Raw genomic sequence first — 26,576 nt, 5'->3', positions numbered from 1 at the left:
AGTTTTCCTGGAGTAAAACACCACCATTTTCACGCCGGCGAGGGGACATAGTCTCCCAGACTGAGATACCAGCCCCTCATCTCTAAAATCGCTCTTTCACTTTATTCATCTCTGGACATTTAATACCACTCTTTTAGGAATTTGTAGTGAAAATGTAAAGGCCGCCTGGCCGATTGGCCTGCCCACCAACTTTAAAAGTGGCCAGACCACTTAAAATCACTGACAATTGGCGCCTTAAGGGGCTGAATTGTCCTTTAATTGTCAGCAGACACACTTCTAGCATTGGGGGATCTCGCCTGCTGGCCGTGAGAGCCCTTGCTGCCTCTTTTTGGGAAGGGTTGTCGACCACAACCCAATCAGGCAGTGGCGAGGCCAATGGCGGGCCTTTCCCTGGAATGAGGACCCCTGGGACTTATACTGGAATGAAGTCTAACCAACCGAGAGCTACAAGCTAATCAGGGAGCAGCAGCTTTTGTGTTCAGCAGCACCACTAGGGAGGCCATGGCTGCCAATGGAAGACATTAAGAAGTCTCACAACAGCAGGTTAAATTCCAACAGGTTTGTTTTGAATCACTAGTTTTTGGAGTGCAGCTCCTTCATCAGGTGAGTTGCGCTCCAAAAGCTAGTGATTTGAAACAAAACTGTTGGACCTTAACCTGATGTTGTAAGACTTCTTACTGTGCTCACCCCAGACCAATGCCGGCATATCCACATAATGGAAGAACAGATAAGCTACGAAGACCTCAGGTAAGTACTGTTGGGGGGAAGGAGGCTGGTTCTTGGTGACACGCCTGCCTGCAGCTGGGTTACTACCAGTAATGGCCTTAAGTGGTCACTAATAGACCATTTAAGATCCTCAATTAGTAGCCGGGTGGATAGGTCACCCATGGGCCTTCCTGCCCAGAAGTTAATTTGGGCGCAGGAAGGCAGTGGAGTTCTGGTATGCTGACCTCCAAATTCACCATCAGTAGGAGCATAAGTTTCTCTCCTTGAGCCCAGTTGTTTTAGAAAATTTTAGGCAACGTAACCCTTAACCCTCACATTCCCTCATAACCTTAGCTAACTCCATGCCAACTCATCCAATATTCTCCATGGGAAGTCATCAGGAGCCAGGTGGAGATGGAAAAACAGGAACATCTAAAAATCTAATACAGGTCTCACTATACAGACTTGATTTTTGTTTTTATATCTGACATGTGTGCATTTAAGGACTTCCAGGCTCTTGAATTAACTTTAGATCCACCATGACCTTGATCTGGTACATTGCTGCAACCAAGTGCTTGACTGCACTGAGCAATACTGTTTCCTCTCTTCTTGCATGTCATCTGGATATTATCGACATTCCCACAGGTGTAGCACTTTGAATGGGAATGGGAGCATTTAGATGGTTGGTGCCTTCCATAGCAATGGCAACATCTAAATTTCTGACCCTGAGACTGTGAAATTGGCTGCCATGGATTGGATCCCACCAACATCTGGTGGAAAGAACTCCCTTGCAAACTGCAACCAGCTCTGCTATTTCCACGGCTGTGGTTTCATCAGATCTCTTACCTTGTCAGTCAGCTTGTTGCCTTGACTGGTGGGTATGGGCACTGTCACTTCACAGCGCCAGGGTCCAGGGTTCGATTCTCAGCTTGGGTCACTGTCTGTGCGGAATCTGCATGTTCTCCCCGTGTCTGCGTGGGTTTCCTCCGAGTCCTCCGGTTTCCTCCCACAAGTCCTGAAAGACATGCTTGTTCGGTAATTTGGACATTTTGAATTCTCCCTCCGTGTACTCGAACAGGTACAGGAATGTGTCGACTAGCAGCTTTTCACAGTAACTTCATTGCAGTGTTAATGTAAGCCTACTTGTGACAATAATAAAGATTATTAGATTATTATTACTCAAAAACTTGGCCAGGATTTCTTTTCATTTAGGTCTCCTACAAAAGTGTCTCTAAATTAATAGCATACCCACGTGGTGAGTTTTTTTAGTCAGTACTTATGTTTGTGTGTGTGATGCAGTGTTGTAACACACATGGGTAATATATGGGTGGGATTCTCCGACCTCCCGCCGGGCTGGAGAATCGCCGGGGGGGGGCGGCGAGAATCCCGCCCCGCCGCTGGCTGCCAAATTCTCCGCCGCCGTTTTTTTGGCGGGGGCGGAAATCGCGTCACGCCGGTCGGGGGCCGTTGGCAGCGGCACTCCCCCGGCGATTCTCCGCTCTGCGATGGGCCGAGCGGCCGCCCGTTTTTGGCCTGTCCCGCCGGCGTAAATTACACAAGGTTCTTACCGGCGGGACCTGGCTCTGTGGGCGGCCTACCGAGTCCTCGGGGGGGGGGTGGGGGTGGGGGGCGCGGGGGGGGGGATCTGGCCCCGGGGGGCCCCCCACGGTGGCCTGGCCCGCGATCGGGGCCCACCGATCTGCGGGCGGAACTGTGCCGTGGGGGCACTCTTTCCCTCCGCGCCGGCCGCTGTAAAGCTCCGCCATGGCCGGCGCGGAGAAGAAACCCACTACGCATGCGCAGGAATCACGGCAGCGGTTCTGGAAACACGCTGGCGCTCCTGCACATGTGTCAAGTCACGCCGGCCGGCGGACGACCTTCGGAGCCGGTTGGCGGGGTGCCAATCACTCCAGCGCCGGCCTAGCCCCCAAAGGTGCGGAGGATTCTGCACTTTCTGGGCAGTCCGACGTCGGAGTGGTTCACGCCACTCTTTGGTGCCGGCACGGCCCGTCTGCCGGATACCGGAGAATCCCGCCCTAATTTCTTTAAAAAGGTCTGTTTTACCAATGATGACATTTATTTTATTGAGGACTACAAACTTTGGGCTGGATTCTCCATTATTGGGACTATGTCTCCACTCCGGCGTCAAAATGGTGGAGCTTCACCCCAGAAAAACTGGCATGAAAGGGCCACGAATTCTTAGTCCTGCAGGGTGCTGGCAGGGTGCCGGCGTAGATCTTGCAGCTTTTGCGGCAGATACGGGCCCCCGCACTTCTGGGTCGGAGGCTGCGCATGCGCACGGCGGTGACCTCCAGCGGCCGTGTCGTGCTGTGCCCATGGCAGACTCGGACCTCAAAAAATAAACCCCCTGATTGGCCACATGCCTGACCGCCCGCACAAACATTTTCCGGCTGCCTATAAGGCCCCCCCTGACCTCCGATCTGCCCGCCCCCGACCAGGGCGGCCACGGACTGAGTCCGCAGCCACCACGCAGGTATCCCGACCGGCTGGACCATATTAGATCCATGCCGTCGGGACTTCGGCCGGTGGGGGGCTTAGAATGGCGGGCCTCTGTCAATGACCCCTGGTAGGTCCTCGGTGTACTCCCCGAGTACGGCGTTTTCGGGGCCCTGCAGAATCGGGGAACCGGCGCCGGTCCCGATTCTTTGAGGGAAAATGGTTTCTCCGCCCCCGTGCTGGCCCCGATTTCGGCGTCGGGGTTTGGAGAATCCAGCCCTTTACCTTTAAAATTAACATTACTTAAAGTCAAAAAAAGTCAGTATATAGGTTTTATAAATAAAAGTCACACATTATAAAGACCGATATTTGTGAATATATAGTTATTTCTCTTAAATGTAAACATGGAGGGGCGGTACAGTGGTGCAGTGGTTAGCACTGCTGCCTCACGGCATCGAGGACCCGGGTTCGATCCTAGTCCCGTGTCACTGTCCGTGTGGAGTTTGCACATTCTGCATGGGTCTCAGCCCGACAACCCAAGATGTGCAGGATGGGTGAATTGGCCACGCTAAAGTACCCCTTAATTGGAACAATTGGGAAAAAAATCTAGGCAAGCATTCATCCAATAGTGTCTGAATTGTTTTGAATTATATAGAATATATAGCACAGAGACAGGCCATTCAGAACAATTGGTCCCTCTTAAGGTTGATGCTGCACATAAGCTCTGTTTTTGCCATCTCACCCAAGTAGCACGACCTTTTTTGTTCTCCTTCACAAATTTCCGTCTGATCTAATGGCCTGAATGTTACTTTCCCGTCCACCTCCTGGAGGGTTTTGATGGGGAGTGTGAAAGTGTATGACTGGCATTCTCTCCATATTCCATCCACCTTGACGTGATTGCTATTTAAGGTGGGGCTCGCAGAGCTTTGGATGGGAAGCCCACCCTTGGCCACTTAAAACCCTTAAGTGACCACTTGATGGTGACTTAAGGACCCTTTACAATCCTGTTTCAAATTTTAGGCTGGAGAGCGCCAGATAGGTCAGGGGAGTGGAATAGAAAAATTTGAAATTCAAGATTTCGGCAGGGAAGGTGGCAGCAGGTTGGGAGGGAGGGGGTGCTTTCTGACTTGGACCAGACACCTCTGGATCTCTCTTCCCCCCCACCTCCCCTCACGTGGCCTATGCACTGATATTACAATCACCCCTCTTTTGAACCCTACCCTTCCCTGGCACCCCTACCACTTACCTGGCCTGGAAGCTTGAAGAGCTGTCAGCCAAACTGATCCCAAATAAGGACAGAAGTTCTGCCTGCCACCAATCAACACTTATTGGAGTGTAAAATGACAGTGGGCCTGTCAGAGACAGCAGTGCCACGTTACCCATCGACTCTCTGGAAATTCAGCCCAATATTTCCCTTGCCCAGATGTGAACCTTCTTCCATTCGCACTTAAAGGATTACTTAATATTTTTCTTCATTCCTTTTCAGGAATTCCAAAGTCAGATCTCAAAGTTTTACGATGCAGAATTGGCTACTGTTAGTTTTCAAAGTCAGCCAGGAGCTGCCATAAAAGAGATCAATGCTTGGGTAGAGAACAAGACAGAGGGTAAGATGAAATGAAATGAAAATGAAAATGAAAATCGCTTATTGTCACAAGTAGGCTTCAAACGAAGTTACTGTGAAAAGACCCTAGTTGCCACATTCCGGCGCCTGTTCGGGGAGGCTGGTACAGGAATTCATAGAATCATAGACGTTTACAGCATGGAAACAGGCCCTTCGGCCCAACCAGTCCATGCCGCCCAGTTTTTTACCATTAAAGCTAGTCCCAGTTGCCCGCACTTGGCCCATAACCCTCTATACCCATCTTACCCATGTAACCATCTAAATGCTTTTTGAAAGACACAATTGTACCCGCTTCTACTACTACCTCTGGCAGCCCATTCCAGACACTCACTACCCTCTGAGTGAAGAAATTGCCCCTCTGGGCCCTTCTGAATCTCTCCCCTCTCACCTTAAACCTATGCCCTCTAGTTTTAGACTCCCCTACCTTTGGGAAAAGATGTTGACTATCTACCTTATCTATGCCCCTCATTATTTTATAGACCTCTATAAGATCACCCCTAAGCCTCCTACGCTCCAGGGAAAAAAGTCCCAGTCTATCCAGCCTCTCCTTATAACTCAAACCATCAAGTCCCGGCAACATCCTAGTAAATCTTTTCTGCACTCTTTCTAGTTTAATAATATCCTTTCTATAATAGGGTGACCAGAACTGCACACAGTATTCCAAGTGTGGCCGTACCAATGTCTTGTACAACTTCAACAAGACGTCCCAACTCCTATATTCAATGTTCTGACCAATGAAACCAAGCATGCCGAATGCCTTCTTCACCACCCTGTCCACCTGCGACTCCACCTTCAAGGAGCTATGAACCTGTACTCCTAGATCTCTTTGTTCTATAACTCTCCCCAACGCCATACCATTAACTGAGTAGGTCCTGGCCTGATTCGATCTGCCAAAATGCATCACCTCACATTTATCTAAATTAAACTCCATCTGCCATTCGTCGGCCCACTGGCCTAATTGATCAAGATCCCGTTGCAATCCTAGATAACCTTCTTCACTATCCACTATGCCACCAATTGAACCGTGCTGCTGGCCTGCCTTGGTCTACTTTCAAAGCCAGCGATTTAGCCCAGTGTGCTAAACCAGCCCCTGCTGGTATGTCGATTTTCTTGACTACCTTCTCCATCTGTGTTGCCCCTTTCAGTGACCTGTGGACCTGTACTCCTAGATCTCTCTGACTTTCAATACTCTTGAGGGTTCTACCATTCACTGTATATTCCCTACCTGCATTAGACCTTCCAAAATGCATTACCTCACATTTGTCCGGATTAAACTCCATCGGCCATCTCTCCGCCCAAGTCTCCAAACAATCTAAATCCTGCTGTATCCTCTGACAGTCCTCATCGCTATCGGCAATTCCACCAACCTTTGTGCCGTCTGCAAACTTACTATTCAGACCAGTTACATTTGAACGTGGGGTTCAAGAGGACCACTACAGGGGATCAATGGTCGCTTTTGCCTTGGATCCCAAGAGGAGCCGGGGAGGGGGAGTGCGAAGAGCCAGGAGAAGGTGGTGAGAAAGGCCTGGGTGAAGGTGGTGACAAGAGCCAAGGCTCAAGTTACCTGAGAAGAGCCAGGACCGTTGAGAACCTGAGAATAGCCGGGGGCAGGTGGTGGGTTGGCAAGCAGGGCCATGGGGGTTCCCTAGAGGACCCAATGCCGGTAAGCGGGGAGGGGGGGGGGGGGGGGGGGAAGAGTTGAGAGGAGCTGGGGCTGGGTGGGAGGAGCGGCTAGAGAAGCTTAGTCCTATGGGAGTGGGGGGAAAGGGGGCCAAGAAGAGCCGGCCTGTTGGAATGAGTGGGTGAAAGTGAGGGTGAGGGCATGTGAGGGTGTGTGAGGGTGAGAGTGCTGTGGGTGATGGAGTGTGTGCAAGTGATTGGGTGCTCCATTAAGCAGGTAAGACTTGGAATTATTTGTTGAATGCCTTCACCAAAATCTCCAAAGTGTCCATTCTAATGGAGTGGAGGAAAACTAAAAAGAGCTGAAGACAGCCATCACCTGAAACCAGGAAACACCAAGAATGGTTCAACAAGAATGACCACACCACCCAAGAAGAGGAAAGCTCCCTGTGCCTGGCAAAACTACATCGCCAGCAAGGCAAAGAGGAGAACTCATCAAACAGCAAAGGAGAAACAAAGAAGAGGTAGGGAAATCAAGAACAAATCTTTATTAGCAACATTTAAGAGGCATCTGAATGGATACATGAATAGGGAGAAAATAGAGAGATACGGACTGAGTAAGGGCAGAAGGTTTTTTAAAAATTAGGGCATCATGATCGGCACACGCTTGGAGGGCTGAAGGGCCTGTTCCTGTGCTGTACTTTTCTTTGTTCTTTGTTCTTTGTTCTTAAATGGTGGACTGAGAAACCTAAGGAGCTACAACCCCTCGCCGACAAGCACAACACTTGGGGCTTCTTCAGTGCCACCAAGGTAATATATGGACCCAACACCCTAGGCCTCAATGCTTTTGAGAGAGCCTTCAATGGAGAGGACACTTCAAAAATCTTCTAAACCGTGATGCAATCATAGATGAGGACGTGTTTGAAGAAATCTCCAACTCCTCATCCGGGTGGCATGGTAGCACAGTGGTTAGCACTGTAGCTTCACAGCACCAGGGTCCCAGGTTCGATTCCCGCTTGAGTCACTGTTCACTGTCTGTGCGGAATCTGCTCGTTCTCCCCGAGTCTGCGTGGGTTTCCTCTGGGTGCTCCGGTTTCCTCCCACAAGTCCCAAAAGAAGTGCTTGTTAGGTGAATTGGACATTCGGAATTCTCCCTCAGTGTACCCGAACAGGCGCCGTAGCGTGGCGACTAGGGAATTTTCACAGTAACTTCATTGCAGTGTTAATGTAAGCCTTGTGACAATAAAGCTTATTATAAAAAGTTAATTTTGGACTCCCACCAAGCATAGATGAAGTTGAAGCTGCCATCAAACACATGAAGAATTGAAAAGCCACAGGAGTGGGTGAGATTTCAGCAGAGGCTTTCAAACGTGGAGGAAAGAGCTATTTCTGAAAATTTGTTCCAGAGAAGTAATCGCTATTGACCTTAGGGATGTTGTCATTGCCACCATCTTGAAGAAAGGAGACAAAGCAGACATTCGGAACTACCAAGGAATTTCCCTACTCACCATTGCTGGGAGGATCATCATTCTAATCCTCACTAGCTGCCTTCTGCCTGTCGCTAAAAAAATCTTTCCGGAAAGCCAGTGTGACTGCCAACCAAACTGTGGAACAATGGACATGGGCGGGATTCTGTGACCCGGGGCCGGCTCGGAGAATCGCTGGGGCAGGAGCGCGATTCACGTGACGCCGGTCTGCCGATTCTTCGGTCACCGGAAAATTGGCGCTGGTGTGGTCGGCTCTACGTGGCCCCCCCCCGGCGATTCTCCGCGCGGGATGGGCTGAGTGGCCGCTGAGATAGACCGAGTCCCGCCGATGCCGTTCACATGTGGTCCTACCCGGTGGGACCTCGGCATACATCCTGCGGGGGGGCGGCCTGGTGGGGGGGGAGGGGGGGGGTCTGACCCCGTTGGAGGGGTGGGGGGGAGGGGGGCTTCCACCGTGGCCTGGCCCACGATCAGGGCCTACCGATTGGTGGGCCGGCTTCTCCTGGTGGGGACCTCTTTTACTCCGCGTCGGGCCCCTGTTGCTCTACGTCATGTTGCGTCGGGGCTGGCCCGGAGAAGACAACTAGCGCGCATGCGCAAATTCTCGCCGGTCGCAGCACGCATGCACAGACCCGCGGCGCCCGTTTGATGCCGGTATCGGCAGCAGGAGCTGCGTGAGTCACTCCTGTGCTGTGCTGGCCTCCTGTAGGGCGCAGGATTGCTGCTTCTGGGAGCCTGTTGACGCCGTCGCAAAACGCGATGGCATTTACGGTGCTTCAACACTTCGCCTCAGGATCAGAGAATCCCGCCCAGTATTTTCATTGCTCGTTAACTTCAAGAGAAATGCCAGGAGCAACATCAACCGCTCTACATGGCCTTCATTGATTTGAACAAGGATTTTGACTCAGTCAATCGGAAAATGCTGTGGAAGACCCTGTCAAAGGGCAGCTGTCCAGAGAAATTCATCAACATCCCTCAACTCCTCCACGACAAGATTTCGGCAATAGTCTTCACAGACGGAAATGAGGCAGAAACCTTTGAGGTGAAGACTGGAGTCAAACAGGGATGTGTTATCGTCCCCATCCTTTTCTCTATCCTCATTGCCACCATCCTTCAACTTGTAAAGAACAAGCTTCCCAGTGGAATAAATATCATCTACGGGATGGACGTAAAACATTTCAATATCAACCGGTTGAAATCCAAGAACAAAACAACACTGACATCACTCGTGGAGCATCAGTATGCAGTAACCATCACCATCTCCACTCACTCAGGCGAGGATCTCCAAGCCTTCGTGGAAGCATACCAAAGAATCGCTCTTAGCCTTAACCTCAAGAAAATTCAAGTACTTTACCAATCTGACCCAACACAAGATCAAGTCTCGCCCTCAATCAAGATCAACAGAGATACCCTACAAAACATGGAATAGTTCCCCTACCTGGGGAGCCACCTCTCCTCGAAAACTGACATCAATACAGAGATCCAACATCATATCCAAGCTGCAAGTGCCGCCTTTAGACGTCTAAGTATGAGAGCCTTTAATGACTGCGATATCCGTGCTGACACCAAGATCCTCGTGTACAAGAACAGTCATCCTCCCAACTCTTTCATGCAGCTTAGAAACCTGAACTATGTACAGATGCCACCTCAATTCCCTGGAGAGGGGCCATCAATGCTTTCTGACACGTATTCTCTGCATCAGCTGATAAGACAGGTATACTAACATGAGCATTTGGGTAGGAGCCAAGGACACCAGCATCGAGGCCATGATCATCCAAAACCAACTCCCCTGGGTTGGTCATGTCGTAAGGATGCCAGAGTCCCGACTGCCAAAATAAATCTTTGCCCAGCTCAATGTTGGCACCCAAACGAGAGGAGGACAAAGTAAGTGATTCAAAGACTTCCTGAAGTCTTACCTCAAGAAATGCAACATAGACATCAAACATCTGGGAGACCCTTGTTCAGAAGAGACCTACTTAGAGGAATCTGCTGTTTGAATTCTTTGAGAACACCTGATGGCAAGAGGAGGTCCGGAAAAGGAGCCTGAGAAAGGAATATCAGCGATCTTGAGTCCAGGGTCTAATCTCACCTTCTGGAAACATCTGCTAAGTGAGCGGTTGTAGATATGGCTCTAGGATCGGGCTCATCAGCCACGTAAGGACCACAGAACCCATGACCAGTGACATGGAGTATCTTTGGTGGATAATCATACTCGTTAACAAGTGATCGCCCAAGAAGAAGAACATTTGTTGAATAACAGGACTTTTTTATTACAATAAATTATACATATAAGGCATAGAAACATGTTCTAAATTTGTTTTTCTATATTTGTATCTGTTGCGCAATGATAATTTTTTGTGGTTCAATCCTTCAACACAATAAGAATGTTTCTCAGTGGTTCTTTCAGTTCTCTTAGGAGGCCAAAAAGGGCTCAGCGACTGGAAAAGTTTGGGAAACCCTGCCTTAGAGAATCACCCTGCAGCATTTCAGCCAGTGGTTTGTATGTTGATTTAAAAAAAACTTGAGTCTTATTTCAAGTCCTATATTTTCAGACATACTTTCGTGTTTTTTTCCCCTTCATTATTATAACAGATAGCAGCCCAGCTTGCAAAACATTACTTTAATTAGACTTGCTTATGAAAGTATGTATGGGGTGGCACGGTTGCCCAGTAGTTAGCACTGCGGCCTCACAGCCCCAGGGACCCGGGTTCAATCCGGCCTTAGATGACTGTGCGGAGTCTGCACTTTCTCCCCATGTCTGCATGGGTTTCCTCCGGGTGCTCCGGTTTCCTCCCGCACTCCAAAGATGTGCAGGTTAGGTGGATTGGCCATGATAAATTACCTGTATTTAAATTGGGTGGTTCCTAAACCCTAGACACTACACTTGTAGTGTCCCCCACCCTTCCACCTCCTCTAACCTAATGGGTTGAGTGAATAACAGGTAAGCTCTTTCTTTCTTTCTTTTTCTTGTTTTATCTAGAGGGGATGGCAGGGAAGGCAGTGCAATGTTCCTCCTGCAGAATGTTTAAGGTGAGGAACGCCGTCAGTGTCCCTGCTGATTTCACCTGTGGGAAGTGCACCCATCTCCAGCTCCTCAGAAACCGCGTTAGGGAACTGGAGCTGGAGCTGGATGAACTTCGGATCATTCGGGAGGCAGAGGTTGTCATGATATCCATATTAACATATCATGGTGCAATCACACACACACACACACTGATGGACAGGTAGACGGACCAATCAACACACACGCAACATCACAGCCAATCACCAGTGAGAGCACACGCACTATAAAACAGGGAACACCACAGTTCCTGCTCCAGACATACACCATGTGCTGAGTGCCTCTCTAAGTTAGTGCTAGGGCTGGGTCCACAGGTTAACTGGTGAAGTACGAACCACAGCCAAAAGTTAACAGTTGTTATTCTACAGAATAATAAAACAGAGTTGTACCATCTACAACCGCGTTTGTTCGTTTGTATATCGGAACACCCAACACGACATGATACCAGGATTAGAAACTCCCCAGCAACTGTGAGACCAACCTGCACCTCTTCAGAGATCCGCCATCCTGCGCCATGGACACCATCAGCCCGCAGCAGCCGCTCTGAATCGCTGGTAATCTTGGCGTAAACTGGAAGCTGTTTAAACAGCGCTTCCAGCTCTTCCTAGAAGCCACAGAGAGGGAGAATGCATCGGACACCAGGAAGATCGCCCTCCTCCTCTCCACGGCAGGGCAACACGCCATCCACATCTACAACTCCCTGGCATTCGCGGAAGGCGAGGACAAGACGAAGTACAAGACGATCCTTCTAAAACTTGACCAACACTTCAGCGTCAAAGTGAATGAGAGCTTCGAGAGGTACCTCTTCCAGCAGCGCCTGCAGGGTAAGGATGAGCCTTTTCAATCTTTTTTGACACACCTCCGTATCCTTGCGCAGTCCTGCGGCTATGAGGCCACCTCCGATTCTATGATTCGGGACCAGATAGTTTTTGGGGTCACCTCGGACACCCTACGCCAGCAGCTCCTCAAAGTAAAGAGCCTCACCCTAGCCACCGCCATCGAAACCTGCGTCCTCCACGAAAACGCGACCAGCCGGTACTCCCAATTCCAGGCGGCCGAATCGGCACGGCACGGGTCCTACGAGGCTGAGCGGGTCCAGTCGATCGAGTTCCTCCCGGCCTGCGGCCCGAACGATGGCGGCCATTTCGCGTGCTTTCCGAGGCCTCCCGCGCTTGTACGCGCCAAAAGAGGGGACATCGACGCAGAGGGACATGACACGCAGGCGCGCTGTACGCAGGACCGAGCTGCGCATGCGCGGTGGTGCAACAAACGCCGTGACGTCACGACGTGCGGCAACTGTGGATCCGCACACTTAAAGCGGCAATGTCCAGCCAAAACTCGGCAATGCCTCCGCTGTGGCAAGATGGGCCACTACGCTGCCTGCTGTCGAGCAGCTCAACCTGCCAACGCTCCGCAATTCTGCCAGCCTCGCAGGGATGTGCGGGCCATTCAGCCTCCATACACCGAGTCATACCCTGACGACGTACAGACCGGTGATACCGACGACCGGGAACCCTTCCGCGTTGCGGTAATAGACAGAAATCGGATGTCCCCAAGTAGGACCCACCAGCCGATGCCAGTGCACAGCGTTAATCCGGGCGATGAATGGTGTGCCACCCTAACGGTCAACCGATCACCAATCACATTCCGCTTAGACACTGGTGCCTCCGCCAATCTCATTGCATGGTCAGCCTTCTACACCTTGAAGGTCAAACCACCAATTCGGCCATCCCACTGTCAGTTGATCGATTACAACGGTAATGTTATCCCGGCCATGGGGTCTTGCCAGCTCAAGGTTGCACACAATTCACACACAGCCACACTGTCTTTTGAGATAGTTGGATCCTCGAAGGACTCTCTGTTAGGCGCACAGGCGTGCAAGATCCTCCACCTCGTTCAGCAGGTGCACACTCTGTCTCCAGAAGGCACGTCCGATTTCCCGGATGCAGACTTTAGGGCGCAGCTCCACTCGCTCCTCGCCCACAACCAGGAGGTTTTCGAGGGCATGGGCACACTGCCCTACACTTACAGAATACGGCTCAAACTGGATGCCACCCCGGTCATTCACGCACCTCGTAGAGTCCCAGCACCACTCAAGGACCGCCTCAAGCAGCAGTTGCAGGATCTGCAGGACCAAGGAGTGCTTTCCCGGGTCACGGAGTCAACGCCATGGGTCAGCTCCATGGTGTGCGTAAAAAAGCCCTATGGCGAGCTCCGGATCTGCATCGACCCGAAAGACCTGAACAATAACATCATGAGGGAACACTACCCCATACCCAAACAGGAAGAAATCACGAGCGAAATGGCCCGGGCTAAAATTTTTACCAAGCTTGATGCCTCAAAGGGTTTTTGGCAGATTCAGCTGGATCAGTCCAGCAGGAAGCTGTGCACTTTCAACACTCCCTTTGGCAGGTACTGCTACAATAGGATGCTGTTTGGCATCATCTCGGCATTCGAGGTGTTTCATCGAATCATGGAACAGATGATGGAGGGCATCGAAGGGGTGCGCGTCTATGTTGACGACGTAATCATCTGGTCCACCACACCACAGGAGCACATCAGTCATCTCTAGCGCGTCTTTGCTCGGATACGAGAGCACGGTCTGCGCCTCAACCGAGCCAAGTGTTCTTTTGGCCAAACTGAGCTAAAGTTTCTGGGGGACCACATATCCCGGTCAGGGGTGCGTCCGGCTGCCGACAATGTGGCAGCTATTGCAGCCATGCCGCAGCCGGCAGACAAGAAGGCAGTGCTACGCTTTCTCGGGATGGTCAACTTCCTGGGGAAGTTTATTCCCAACCTTGCCTCGCACACAACGGCTCTTCGCCACCTGGTGAAGAAGACTACGGAGTTCCAGTGGCTGCTCGCACACCAGAAGGAATGGGAGGAGCTCAAGATCAAGCTCACCACCACCCCGGTATTGGCGTTCTTCTACACTACTCGAGACACAAAGATCTCGACTGATGCCAGCCAGTCCGGCATTGGGGCGGTACTCCTGCAACGGGACGACACTGCATCATGGGCCCCGGTCGCCTATGCCTCGCGGACCATGACCCCCACAGAACAGCGCTATGCGCAGATTGAGAAGGAGTGCCTGGGTTTGTTAACCGGCATAGATAAATTCCACGACTATGTGTATGGTCTTCCTCAGTTCACCGTGGAGACCGACCATCGCCCCCTGGTCGGCATCATACAAAAGGACCTCAATGAGATGACCCCTCGCCTCCAGCGCATTCTGCTCAAGCTCCGGAGGTACGACTTCCAACTTGTCTACACCCCGGGAAAGGACCTCATCATCGCGGATGCCCTGTCCAGAGCAGTGAGCACACCGCCCGAATCGGGGGGGTTCGTCTGTCAGGTTGACGCACATGTAGTCTTCACATCGGCCAATCTGCCAGCTACTGATGCAAGTCTGGCCCACATTCGCTGTGAGACTGCGGCTGACCCCTTCTACAACGTGCGATGTGCCACATGACGGAAGAGTGGCTCAAGGGGCAGTGCCCACAATTCTACAATGTCCGGGACGACTTGGCCGTCATTGATGGTGTCCTCCTAAAGTTGGACCGGATTGTGATCCCACACAGCATGCACAGGCTGGTCCTCGAACAATTGCACGAAGGCCACCTCGGGGTTGAAAAGTGCAGGTGGAGGGCCCGAGAAGCTGTCTACTGGCCGGGTATCAGCGACGACATCGCCAACATGGTGCTCAACTGCCCCACTTGCCAAAGGTTTCAGCCGGCGCAGCCCCCCTGAGACTCTTCAGCCCCATGAGTTGGTAACGTCCCCCTGGGCAAAGGTGGGTGTGGACCTTTTTCATGCGCTCGGCAGGGACTACGTCATCATAATTGACTATTTTTCCAATTATCCGGAGGTCATACGCCTGCACGACTTGACATCATCAGCTGTAATCAGAGCATGTAAAGAAACCTTCGCTCGCCATGGCATTCCGCTTACCGTCATGTCGGACAATGGGCCCTGTTTTGCGAGCCAAGAATGGTCTTCTTTTGCCGCTTCATATGGCTTCACACACGTAAAACGTCCAGCCCTTTGCATCCCCAGTCAAATCACAAGGTGGAAAATGGCATCCATATCGTGAAGCAGCTCCTCTGCAAGGCTGCTGATGCCGGATCTGACTTCTGTTTAGCCCTGCTGGCCTATCGCTCGGCCCCACTGTCCACAGGCCTCTCACCAGCCCAGCTGTTGATGGGTTGCACCCTCAGGACCACTGTGCCCTCCATTCATGTTCCTAAACCCGACCACGCTCCAGTACTGCAAAGGATGCAACAGCAGCGTGCTCAGCAGGAGGTGGCACATGACACTCGGGCAACTGATCTTCCTGCCCTGGGGCCTGGAGACAACGTCCGCATACACCTACCAGAGGGTGGCTGGTCAGCAACTGCCAAGGTTCTCCGCCACGTGGCTCCCCGCTCGTTCCTGGTTCGCATGCCTGATGGCTCCATTCGCCGGCGTAATCGGCGGCCCCTTCGGCTGCTTCCGCGCTCGCTACGTGTTCATGCACCGATGCCATGCCCTCCTGTTGTCCCTGATGTCGACTTCGTGGAGCTTCCTGCCACTCTGCCTATTCCTCTGTTGCCCGTGGCCAGGCCCATTCCTCAGCCGGTGGATCCTGACCCACCCTTGAGGCGGTCAACCCGAATTCGTCGCCCACCTACTAGACTGGACTTATGAGCCTGTTTGCACATTGGACTCACTGAATTGTTATGCAACAATGTTAACGTGTTTCTCTTTTTGTCGTTCCAGGAGTTCTCTTTCAATATTTGATGATTGCACTTTTTTTGTTTGTGGTACAACCTCGTTGCTATGTTGCACCTGAGACCTTCCTATGTATAGCCTCATGTACATGTTGTAAATATTGCACACACATACTCAGCCGCACTCAGTACACACCAATATTTATTACCATGTAGGCACATATTCTTGTGAAAAGGGGGATGTCATGATATCCATATTAACATATCATGGTGCAATCACACACACACACACACTGATGGACAGGTAGACGGACCAATCAACACACACGCAACATCACAGCCAATCACCAGTGAGAGCACATATAAAACAGGGAACACCACAGTTCCCGCTCATTCCACCAGGAGAGAGCTCAGGGCACAGAGCTCACAGCGTGCCACTCAGACTTACACCATGTACTGAGTGCCTCTCTAAGTTAGTGCTAGGGCTGGGTCCTCAGGTTAACTGGTGAAGTATGAACCACAGTCAGAAGTTAACAGTTGTTATTGTACAGAATAATAAAACAGAGTTGTACCATCTACAACCGTGTTGGTTTGTTTGTATATTGGAACACCCAACACGACAGAGGTGGTCATAGACAGTAGCTTCAGGGATGTAGTTACTCCGAAGAATCAAGATAGATGGGTGATGGTGAGAGGGGCTGGGAGGAAGCAGTCAGTGCAGGGATCCTCTGTGGTCATTCCCCTCAGTAACAAGTATACCGCTTTGGATACTGTTGAGGGGGACGACCTACCAGGGGTAAGCCACTGTGAACGGATCTCCAGCACTGAGTCCATCCCTGTGGCTCAGAAAGGAAGGAGGGAGAGCACGAGAGCAATAGTTATTGGGGACTCGATAGTTAGAGGGACCGACAGACGGTTCTGTGGCAGCGAAAGAGACTCACAGATGGTATGTTGCCTCCAGGGTGCCAGGATCCGCGACGTCTCGGACCGTGTTTTCAGAATCCTTAAGGGGGAGGGGGAACAGTCACAAGTCGTGGTACACATCGTACCAACGACATAGGTAAGAGAAGGGACGGTGATTTAAAACAGGAATTTAAGGAGCTAGGATGGAAGCTGAGGGCCAGGACAAATCATGTTGTCATCTCCGGTTTGTTGCCGGTGCCACGTGCTAACGAGGTGAGGAACAGGGAGAGTGTGCAGATAAACACATGGCTGCAGGGATGGTGTAGGAGGGAGGGTTTCAGTTACGTGGGTAATTGGATCACATTCTGGGGAAGGTGGGACCTGTACAGACAGGACGGTTTGCACCTGAACCAGAGGGGCACCAATACCCTGGGAGGGAAATTTGCTTCGGCTCTTCGGGGTGGGGTGGGGGGGGGGTTTAAACTAATTTGTCAGGGGGATGGGAAAACGAGCTGTAGTCTAGAAGCCAGTGTTGAGAGTAGTGAGGTACTGAGGAGGGTATCAAGGTCGCAGGAGTGTACCGGCAGACAGAAAGGTGGGTTGAAGTGTGTCTACTTCAATGCAAGGAGCATCCGGAATAAGGTAGGTGAACTTGGAGCGTGGATTGGTACTTGGGACTACGATGTGGTGGCCATTACGGAGACATGGTTAGAACAGAGACAGGAATGGTTCCGGTGTATAGATGTTCCAGTAAGAGTAGGGAAGATGGTAAAAGGGGTGGAGGAGTAGCATTGTTAATCAAGGATAGTTTAACGGCTGCAGAAAGGCAGTTCGAAGGGGATCTGCCTACTGAGGTAATATGGGCTAAAGTTAGAAATAGGAAAGGAGCGGTCACGTTGTTAGGAGTTTTCTATAGGCCCCCAAATAGTAATAGAGATGTGGAGGAAGAAATTGCAAAACAGATTATGGATAGGTGTGCAGGTCTCAGGGAAGTTGTCATGGATGACTTTAACTTTCCAAATATTGATTGGAACCTCTATAGGTCGAACAGTTCGGATGGGGCAGATTTTGTACAGTGTGTGCAGGAGGGTTCCTGACACAATATGTGGATAGGCCGACAAGAGTTGGAGCCACATTGGATTTGGTACTGGGTAATGAACCGGCCAAGTGTTACATTTGTTTGTGGGAGAGCACTTTGGAGATAGTGACCACAATTCGGTGTCTTTCACTATTGCAATGGAGAGGGATAGGGCCATACAGCAGGGCAAGGTTTATAATTGGGGGAGGGGTAATTATGATGCGATTAGGCAAGAATTAGGGAGCATAATATGGGAACAGAAACTGTCAGGAAAAGGCACAAATGAAAAGTGGAGCTTTTTTAAGCAACAAATACTGTGTGTCCTTGATAGGTATGTCCCTGTCAGGCAGGGAGGAAATGGCCGTGTGAGGGAACCATGGTTCACAAAAGAGGTTGAATGTCTTGCCAAGAGGAAAAAGGAAGCGTACGTAAGGATGAGAAAACAAGGTTCAGTTGGGTCGCTTGAGGGTTACAAGGTAGCAAGGAATGAGCTAAAAAAAGGGCTGAGGAGAGCTAGGAGGGGGGCATGAGAAGTCGGATCAAGGAAAACCCCAAGGCTTTTTACTCTTATGTGAGAAATAAAAGAATGACCAGGGTGAGGTTAGGGCTGGTCAAGGACAGTAGTGGGAACTTGTGCATGGAGTCAGAAGAAATAGGAGAGGCGTTGAACGAATACCTTTCTTCAGTGTTCACCAAGGAGAGGGGCCATGTTTTTGAGGATGAGAGAGTGATACAGGCGGGTAGGCTGGAGGAGGTAGATGTTCTGAGGAAGGATGTAGTAGCAATTTTGAAAAACCTTAGTGTTGACAAGTCCCCTGGGCCAGATGGGATATACCCAAGGATTCTTTGAGAGGCAAGGGATGAGATTGCAGGGCCTTTGGCTTTGATCTTTGGGTCCTCACTGTCCACGGGGATAATGCCAGAGGACTGGAGAGTGGCGAATGTTGTTCCTCTGTTCAAGAAAGGGAATAGGAATGACCCTGGTAATTATAGGCCGGTTAGTCTTACTTTGGTGGTCGGTAAGGTAATGGAAAAGGTCCTGAAGGATAGGATTTATGACCATTTGGAAAGATGCAGCGTAATCCAGAATAGTCAACATGGATTCGTGAAGGATGAGTCTTGCCTCACAAATTTGATTGAATTCTTTGAGGAGGTAACTAAGTGTGTAGATGAAGGTAGAGCAGTTGATGTCGTATACATGGATTTTAGTAAGGCTTTTGATAAGGTTCCCCATGGTCGGCTCATGAAGAAAGTAAGGAGGTGTGGGATAGAGGGAAATTTGGCCAATTGGATAAGTAACTGACTATCACATAGAAGACAGAGGGTGGTGGTGGCTGGAAATTTTTCAGACTAAAGACCAGTTACCAGCGGTGTACCACAGGGATCAGTGCTGGGTCCTCTGCTGTTTGTGATTTTTATCAATGACTTGGAGGAGGGGGCTGAAGGGTGGGTCAGTAAATTTGCTGTTGACACCAAGATTGGTGGAGTAGTGGATGAGGTGGAGGGCTGTTGTTGGCTGCAAAGAGCCATGGATAGGATGCAGAGCTGGTCTGATAAATGGCAGATGGAATTTAACCCTGATAAGTGCGAGGTGATTCATTTTGGTAGGACAGAATTGAATGCGGATTACAGGGTCAACGGCAGGGTTCTGAGGAATGTGGAGGAACAGAGAGATCTTGAGGTTCATGTCCACAGATCTCTGAAGATTGCCACTTATTAACAGGGGGCTTGAGTTTAAGAGCCGTGGGGTTATGCTGCAACTGTACATGACCCCGGTGAGCCCACATTTGGAGTATTGTGTGCAGTTCTGGTCACCTCACTATAGGAAGGATGTGGAAGCATTGGAAAGGGTGCAAAGGAGATTTACCAGGATGCTGCCTGGTTTGGAGGGTAGGTCTTATGAGGAAAGGTTGAGGGAGCTAGGGCTTGTCTCTTTGGAGCGGAGGAGGATGAGAGGCGACTTAATAGAGGTTTATAAGATGATGAGGGGGATAGAGTGGACGTTCAGAGACTATTTCCTCGGGTGGATGCAGCTGTTATAAGGGGGCATAATTATAAGGTTCAGGGTGGGCAATATAGGAGGGATGTCTGAGGTAGGTTCTTTACTCAGAGAGTGGTTAGGGTGTGGAATGGACTGCCTGCTGTGATAGTGGAGTCGGACACTTTAGGAACTTTCAAGCGGTTATTGGATAGGCACATGGAGCACACCAGAATGACAGGAAGTGGAATAGCTTGATCTTGGTTTCGGACAATGCTCGGCACAACACCGAGGGCCGAAGGGCCTGTTCTGTGCTGTACTGTTCTATGTTCTAAATTGCCCCTTAGTGTCCAAAACGTTAGGTGGGGTTACTGGGTTACAGGCATTGGGTGGATGTGTGGGCTTAAGTATGGTGCTGATTCCAAGGGCCGGTGCAGACCTGATGGGCCGAATGGCCTCCTTCTACACTGTATGGATTCTATGATTCTATTCTACCTATGGTAGCCACCAGAACATTGGGTGAAATCAATCTCCCATTTACGGGGATCTATGGCTGGAATGTATTTAAAATTTATTATACGAACCAACTCAAGTGAAAGAGATTGTTGAAACGTGAAGAGAGGAAATTTGCATGAACGCACTGCTGCAACCTATTTAAATCAATTCTCCAGTACAGCTTATTGTGTTTCCACAAAAAGCAATCACCCAGGAAAATCTGAACTTATCTGATGGATCTGAGCAAAACAGAAGACTCTGACATTTACTGTTCGCAAATTGAACAATGCTGTGAAATGTAGTATAATAATACCCTAATTGTCAACTGCAAATATATTTTTGTCCTAAACTTTAATTAGTCTGTCATTTTGTTCAATTGAAGCAACTCATTTGTGTGCTTTCATTTAGGTACAATCCAAAACTTACTATCGGCGGATAGTATTACAAGTCTCACAAAACTTGTTCTTGTAAATGCCATCTACTTTAAAGGGAACTGGAACAGCCAATTTACTGAAAATAACACATATATAAAATCGTTCTGGCTAAACAAGGTATGCTGCTCTGATGATAAAATACTTCTTGGTGAGATTTTACATTTTTTGCTCAGTCAAGTTTATATTGAACTTTCTTTGCAGGTGGAATCCAAGCCAATAAATATGATGCAACAGCAAAACAAATTTCAGTTTGGCTATGTCGAGGAACTCCAAACCAATGTTCTGGAACTACCATACGTGCACAAAGAGCTGAGTATGATTATCCTGCTGCCTGATGACATCAATGATAACTCCACTGGACTGGAAAAGGTAACTGAAAGAAGGAAACAAAAGAAAAATGGTGATGTTTACATTCAAACAGAGAGATTTTAACTTTAGGGTTTCTGATGAAATTTGCCTAGGAAATTGTTAGTTTTCCATTTGCCTACAACAGCATGAAAGCACGGCAAATCATAGATTTTATGGGGCAGAAGGAGGCCATTCAGCCCATCAAGTCTGACCGTCCCTTGGAAAGAGCACCTTACTTAAGCCCATGCCTCCACCCTATCCCCATAACCCAGTAACGCCACCTAACCTTTTGGACACTAAGGGGCAATTTAGCATGGCCAATCCACCTAACCGGCACCTCTTTGGACTGTGGGAGGAAACCTGAGATCCCGGAGGAAACCCACGCAGACACGGGGAGAATGTGCAAACTCCACACAGTCAACCGAGGCTGAAATTTAAATTGGGACCCTGGAGCTGTGAAGCAGCAGTGCTAACCATTGTGCCACCGTGCCACCCAAGTAACCATCAGGTTTCACTAACCAGCACCCACCTCCTATCCCCTGCCCCCCAACTGAAATGGAACAAGAGCAATCAAACGGTGACGGTACAGGTCCTGGAGCCTGTTTTGCCAGTCAGATTATGGCTGATTGTTGTCCTATCTACATATCCCTACTTTTTCTATATATCCCTTAATACCTTTGGGTAATCTATCTTGGTGCGTGTCAGGGGTACCAAAACCTCCCACCTGCAGCCTTCCTTCATCCCTGGGAATGGCCAGGATGTCCCTGAGTAAGACTATATGCTGATTTCGCTGGGCCTTTTATGGGGCCCATGTTTCTCATTCTTATGGATACTCATTCCAAATGGCTTGTTGAGCATAAGATGGTGTTATGGGCCAGGGTTTGGAGAACCCCAAAGTGTATCATGGAGTTCACCTGACCCATAACTTTTAATAGATTGTGGTATGGGGAGCACATGGCCCACTCTACAGGTGTGGTGCAGCAGAAATGGAAAAGTATTTTTTAAAGCAAAACAATGTTTATTCTATGAACTCAAGTTAACCTTTTTAAAACATACAGTGAACATCTTAGCAACCATCAATTCAAATACAAACCCCAAAGAACACAACACTAAGTAATCCTTAATAACTTTCCAAACAACATCCAGAAGACAAAAGAAATACCTTTTAACAAAAGCACATCAGGTTTACATTCACTACTGAAAACATTTATAATTCTGAATTCACCAAATGATCAAGAGATAGTCTTTTCATGGCAGAGAGATCAACAGTACACCTACTTTGTCTGGCTTCAGCTCCAACACTGAAAACGAAACTAAACCATAACCTGAGCAAACAGCCTAAAACGAAAGTAAAAAGCTGACAGACAGCCCAGCTCCACCCACTCTCTGACATCACTGCAGTAATAAATACCCATTTCTTAAATGCACTCTCACTACAGATATTTATATATACACCCATTTATGAACACCCATTTCTTAAAGGTACTCTTACATGACAATGGCCTCTACCACATCGGGAAATTGAGGTGCTCGTTCTGCACTCATGGGACCCCTGAAGTCTTGGTCACAATAATGGACACCATTCACAAGTGAAGACTTTTCTATGTTCGCACTGTTGAACGGTAGCAGACACATCCGAACCATCCTCTACCACCCGTCATCTAACGGCCTGGCTGAATGGGTGGCTCAGACATTTGAGAAAGGCATGAGGAAACTGAACATAGGATCCCAGGACACGTGACTCTTAAGATTCCCTTTTAACTATAGCACCACGTCACATGTTACAACAGCTAGGAACCGCTCCTTAGCCAGGGAGTGCATCCGACCGTGACCCAACACCCAGACTATCAGGACAAAGACAACTCTGGCTCAGAAATGGACACTGTGTCCACACAGACAGACAATGCCATGTCCGGTCCACGATTCTGGCAATTGCCCTCCAGAGATTGTCTAGAAAAAGGCAGTCGACAACCGTTGTACATCATCCGACCCAAACCTGCCTCAGGCAGAAGCACAGCCTCATGTGAAGCGGCGCAGTAGGCCTCAGATGGTTGCAGAGGGGAAGCTTTCGGACTTCGGGGCGGGGGAGGGGGGGGGGAGGAAGAGTGTAATAACCCACACGTAAAACTTAAGTCGCTATAGTCCCAAATGACCATAGACTGCTTTCCCCTTTGAGGGGAGAGCTGACTGGTGGTGAATTAATCGGAGGACCACCACACCACATGCACGGTTGAGAAGGGGGACCTTCATGAATAACCAAAAGAGGGGTAACCCGCACGAGGCCCACGGGGAAACCGTAATTGATCTCCCCTTGGGGCCCGTAAAATATAAGCTTCCCCGATAGTGTGCGGAGGCCCGCCCAGCTGTGGCTCGTAAGATTGTGTTAATCAAATTAACTAATTTACCTGCCTGAGTGTCTCTTTATATATGCACACATCATTACCCAATGAGTGTCCCCAACATATATAAATTTAACTTCATATCATTCAATTAACAGATTCCATTTTTTCTTTAAATTAAACTTAACAAATAATTTTCACAAAAATTTGTCAAAAGTAATTGACAAAGAAAAGTGAATTTCCATATTCTCTATAAAGTATTACATTTAATGTCTCTTCTAGAATTCCAATAATCTGTTGGTATAAGGACAACTTTTGTGATCAGTTAGTTAATTGATGATTTCATCAACCCACTTAATATTGCTGATTTTCTTTTCTGCTAACATTTGTTGGACACTAGCAATGTCAATCCATATTCTTTTCTCGCTTGCAGTTTTGGTAGAGTGCACATTATCCCACAAATAACAATCAGTGGGAAAATTATTTCCAGTGAACCCCTGCATAGAAATTACACTAATTTAAAAAAAAGAATTTAAGGGAGCCAGCATTGATTGTTCATCCCCAATAGCATTGAGAAGGTGGTGTGAGCTCTTGAGCCGCTGAAGTTCATGTGGTGTAGGTACACCCACACCGCTGTTCGGGAGGGAATTCCAGGATTTTAACTTTTGACCCAGCGACAGTGAAGGAGCGGCGATGTATTTCCAAGTCAGGATGGTGTGTGTCTTGGAGGGGAACTTTCAGGTAATGGTGTTCCCATGTATCTGCTGCCCTCGTCCTTCTAGATGGTAGTGGTTGTGGGTTTAGAAAGTGTTGCCTAAGGACCCTTGGTGAGTTCCTGTAACACATCTAGTAGATGGTACACCCTGCTGCTACTATGCATCGGTGGTAGTGGGAGTGAATGCTTGTGGATGGGTGCCAATCAAGCAGGGTGCCAATCAAGTGGGCTGCTCTGTCCTGGATGGTGTCAATCTTCTTGAGTGTTGTTGGAGCTGCACTCATCCAGGCAAGTGAGGAGTATTCCATTACGCTCCTGACTTGTGCCTTGTAGATTGTGAACATGCTTTGGGGAGTCAGGAGGTGAGTTACTGCTATTGTAGCCACAGCATTTATATGGCTAATCCAGTTGGATTTCTGGTCAATGTAGCCCACAGGATGTTGGTAGTGGGGGGTTCAGTGACGGTAATGCCTTTGAATGTCGAGGGCAATGCTTAGATTCTGTCTTGTTGGAGATGGTTATTGCCTGGCACTTATGTAGCATGAATGTTACTTGCTACTTGACTGTCCAAGTCTAGATATTGTCCAGGTCTTGGTGCATTTCGACAGTATCTGAGGAGTCGCGAATGGTGCTGAATATGGTGCAGTCATAAATCAACATCCCCACTTCTGACTTTATGTTGGATGGAAGGTCATTGATGAAGCAGCTGAAGATGGTTGGGCCTATTTGACAAACAGAATCCTATATCCACCCAGGTTGATAGGGTTGTTAAGAAGGCATATGGTGTGTCGGCTTTCATTAAGAGGGGGATTGAGTTTAAGAGCCGCAAGGTTTTGCTGCAGCTTTATAAAGCCCTGGTTACACCGCACTTGGAGTATTGTGTCCAGTTCTGGTCGCCTCATTATAGGAAGGATGTGGATGCTTTGGAGAGGGTGCAGAGGAGATTTACCAGGGTGCTGCCTAGACTGGAGGGCATGTCTTATGAAGAAAGGTTGAGGGAGCTAGGGCTTTTCTCACTGGAGCGAAGAAGGCAGAGAGGTAACTTGATAGAGGTGTACAAAGTGATGCGAGGCATGGATAGAATGGATAGCCAGAGACTTTTCCCCAGGGCTGAAATGGCTGACACAAGGGGACATAATTTTAAGGTGATTGGAGGAAGGTCTAGGGGAGATGTCAGAGGTAGGTTCTTTACACAGAGAGTGGTGGGTGTGTGGAATGCACTGCCAGCAGAGGCGGTGGAGTCAGAGTCATTAGGGATATTTAAGTGATTCTTGGACAGGTACACAGACAGCAGTAAATTGAAGGGGTGTAGGTTAGATTGATCTTAGATTAGGATAAATGGATGGCACAGCATTGTGGGCCGAAGGGCCAGTACTGTGCTATATTATTCTATGCTCTATATCCACTGCTTCCACAAGAGCCAGTGTTTCTGCAACTAAACTACTTTTAGCAATCCTTTTTATTTCTTTAGCTTCTCAGGCTAAAGGGCAACATTTCCTTTTTTTACCCGCCAAAAATATTATGAATCCAGCTGCGTTCAAATATCCATCGGAATATAATTAATTTAGTTACTAAATACAACTAATTTCATGTTCTTTGGGTTGACCAAAAATTAAGCCCGCATTTCTTTATATTTAATTTTTAAAACGTTTTATTTGACATTAAAATGCCCTCGACTTTAGCATGCTTCATTATAGTAATCAGTTGTAATACATCAAAACTTGCACCCAGACTTGTCTAAATTCAGAACTAATTCAACTGGCAATCAAGCTTTGCAACTGCTCTGTTTCTTGTTTAGATACAACACCATCTTTCTGTGATGACCGAGCCTGATTAATCCGGAGTAACAGTCTGAGTAAAACTGCTGATTCAAAATTATTTCAGATTTTTTCTGCTTAATGTCAGAACCAATATATTGAAAAACCCCTGAAGCCTGACTTTGAATTTTAAATTTCATTTCTCAAATTCCACAGTACTACCCCATGAGAAATCGTAAACATGCAATATGAAGATACCTGAAAATTTCCCTTTTTGATACCAATAAAACATTGTGGCTTCTGCTTTTAGTCATCTACTTTCAGCAAAACAGATCTCACCAAAAATCATCACACCCTCAAGTCCAAAAATGCTTTTATGACTATCATTCAGGCAAGAAGGGCATTTGTTTAGTTTCCAGTGTCCCTTCTACCTTTTCACTCTGCAAGGATACAGCTTTTATATCAACACTCCCACAAATGTGACTAATAGAGCTAAAAGACTTTCAGGATTAATTTCCTGCTGTGGGAGAGCCCACACACACATTGATATTGCTCAGTTGTTCTTCAAAACCCTGAGCAAATGACTTTTAGGTCCCCTCTGCAAGGACCTTTTCTGTACAAATCAATCTGTGGAACAAGTTTGGCTGTCTCCTATCTGGTACTTCAGAATACACTCCAAATTCCTTCTATAATCCCTTTTGTTTTTCTGCTCTGATTTGTTTCCCGTTAGTTTATTGGCAAAAGTTATGGTCATAAGGACTTTATTTTTCCCGTCCTACCTCAAGACTGTTTGTTCTGTAGCGCTCTTTGAATGTGTAATCTGTTGAAGCTGTAGCCTCTACTTGCACTTTGAGTCTTTTGGAACGATT

General features: G+C 48.6%; 1 protein-coding gene across 1 annotated transcript in view; it reads left to right on the top strand.

The window, feature by feature from the left end:
• The window catches only part of LOC140425345 (leukocyte elastase inhibitor-like), a 100,578-nt gene that overhangs the window by 48,089 nt on the left and 25,913 nt on the right, over positions 1-26,576 (top strand). Inside the window, exons 4-6 of the mRNA XM_072509509.1 lie at positions 4,649-4,766; positions 20,523-20,665; positions 20,750-20,917. Coding sequence (XP_072365610.1) covers positions 4,649-4,766; positions 20,523-20,665; positions 20,750-20,917 — 429 coding nt within the window. The remainder of the gene's footprint in view (positions 1-4,648; positions 4,767-20,522; positions 20,666-20,749; positions 20,918-26,576) is intronic.

Source organism: Scyliorhinus torazame, chromosome 6 (assembly GCF_047496885.1).
Source record: "Scyliorhinus torazame isolate Kashiwa2021f chromosome 6, sScyTor2.1, whole genome shotgun sequence".
NCBI classification, from domain to species: Eukaryota; Metazoa; Chordata; class Chondrichthyes; order Carcharhiniformes; family Scyliorhinidae; genus Scyliorhinus; species Scyliorhinus torazame.
Note: the sequence above shows the minus strand (reverse complement) of the source record. Positions and strands in the feature narration are given on the sequence as shown.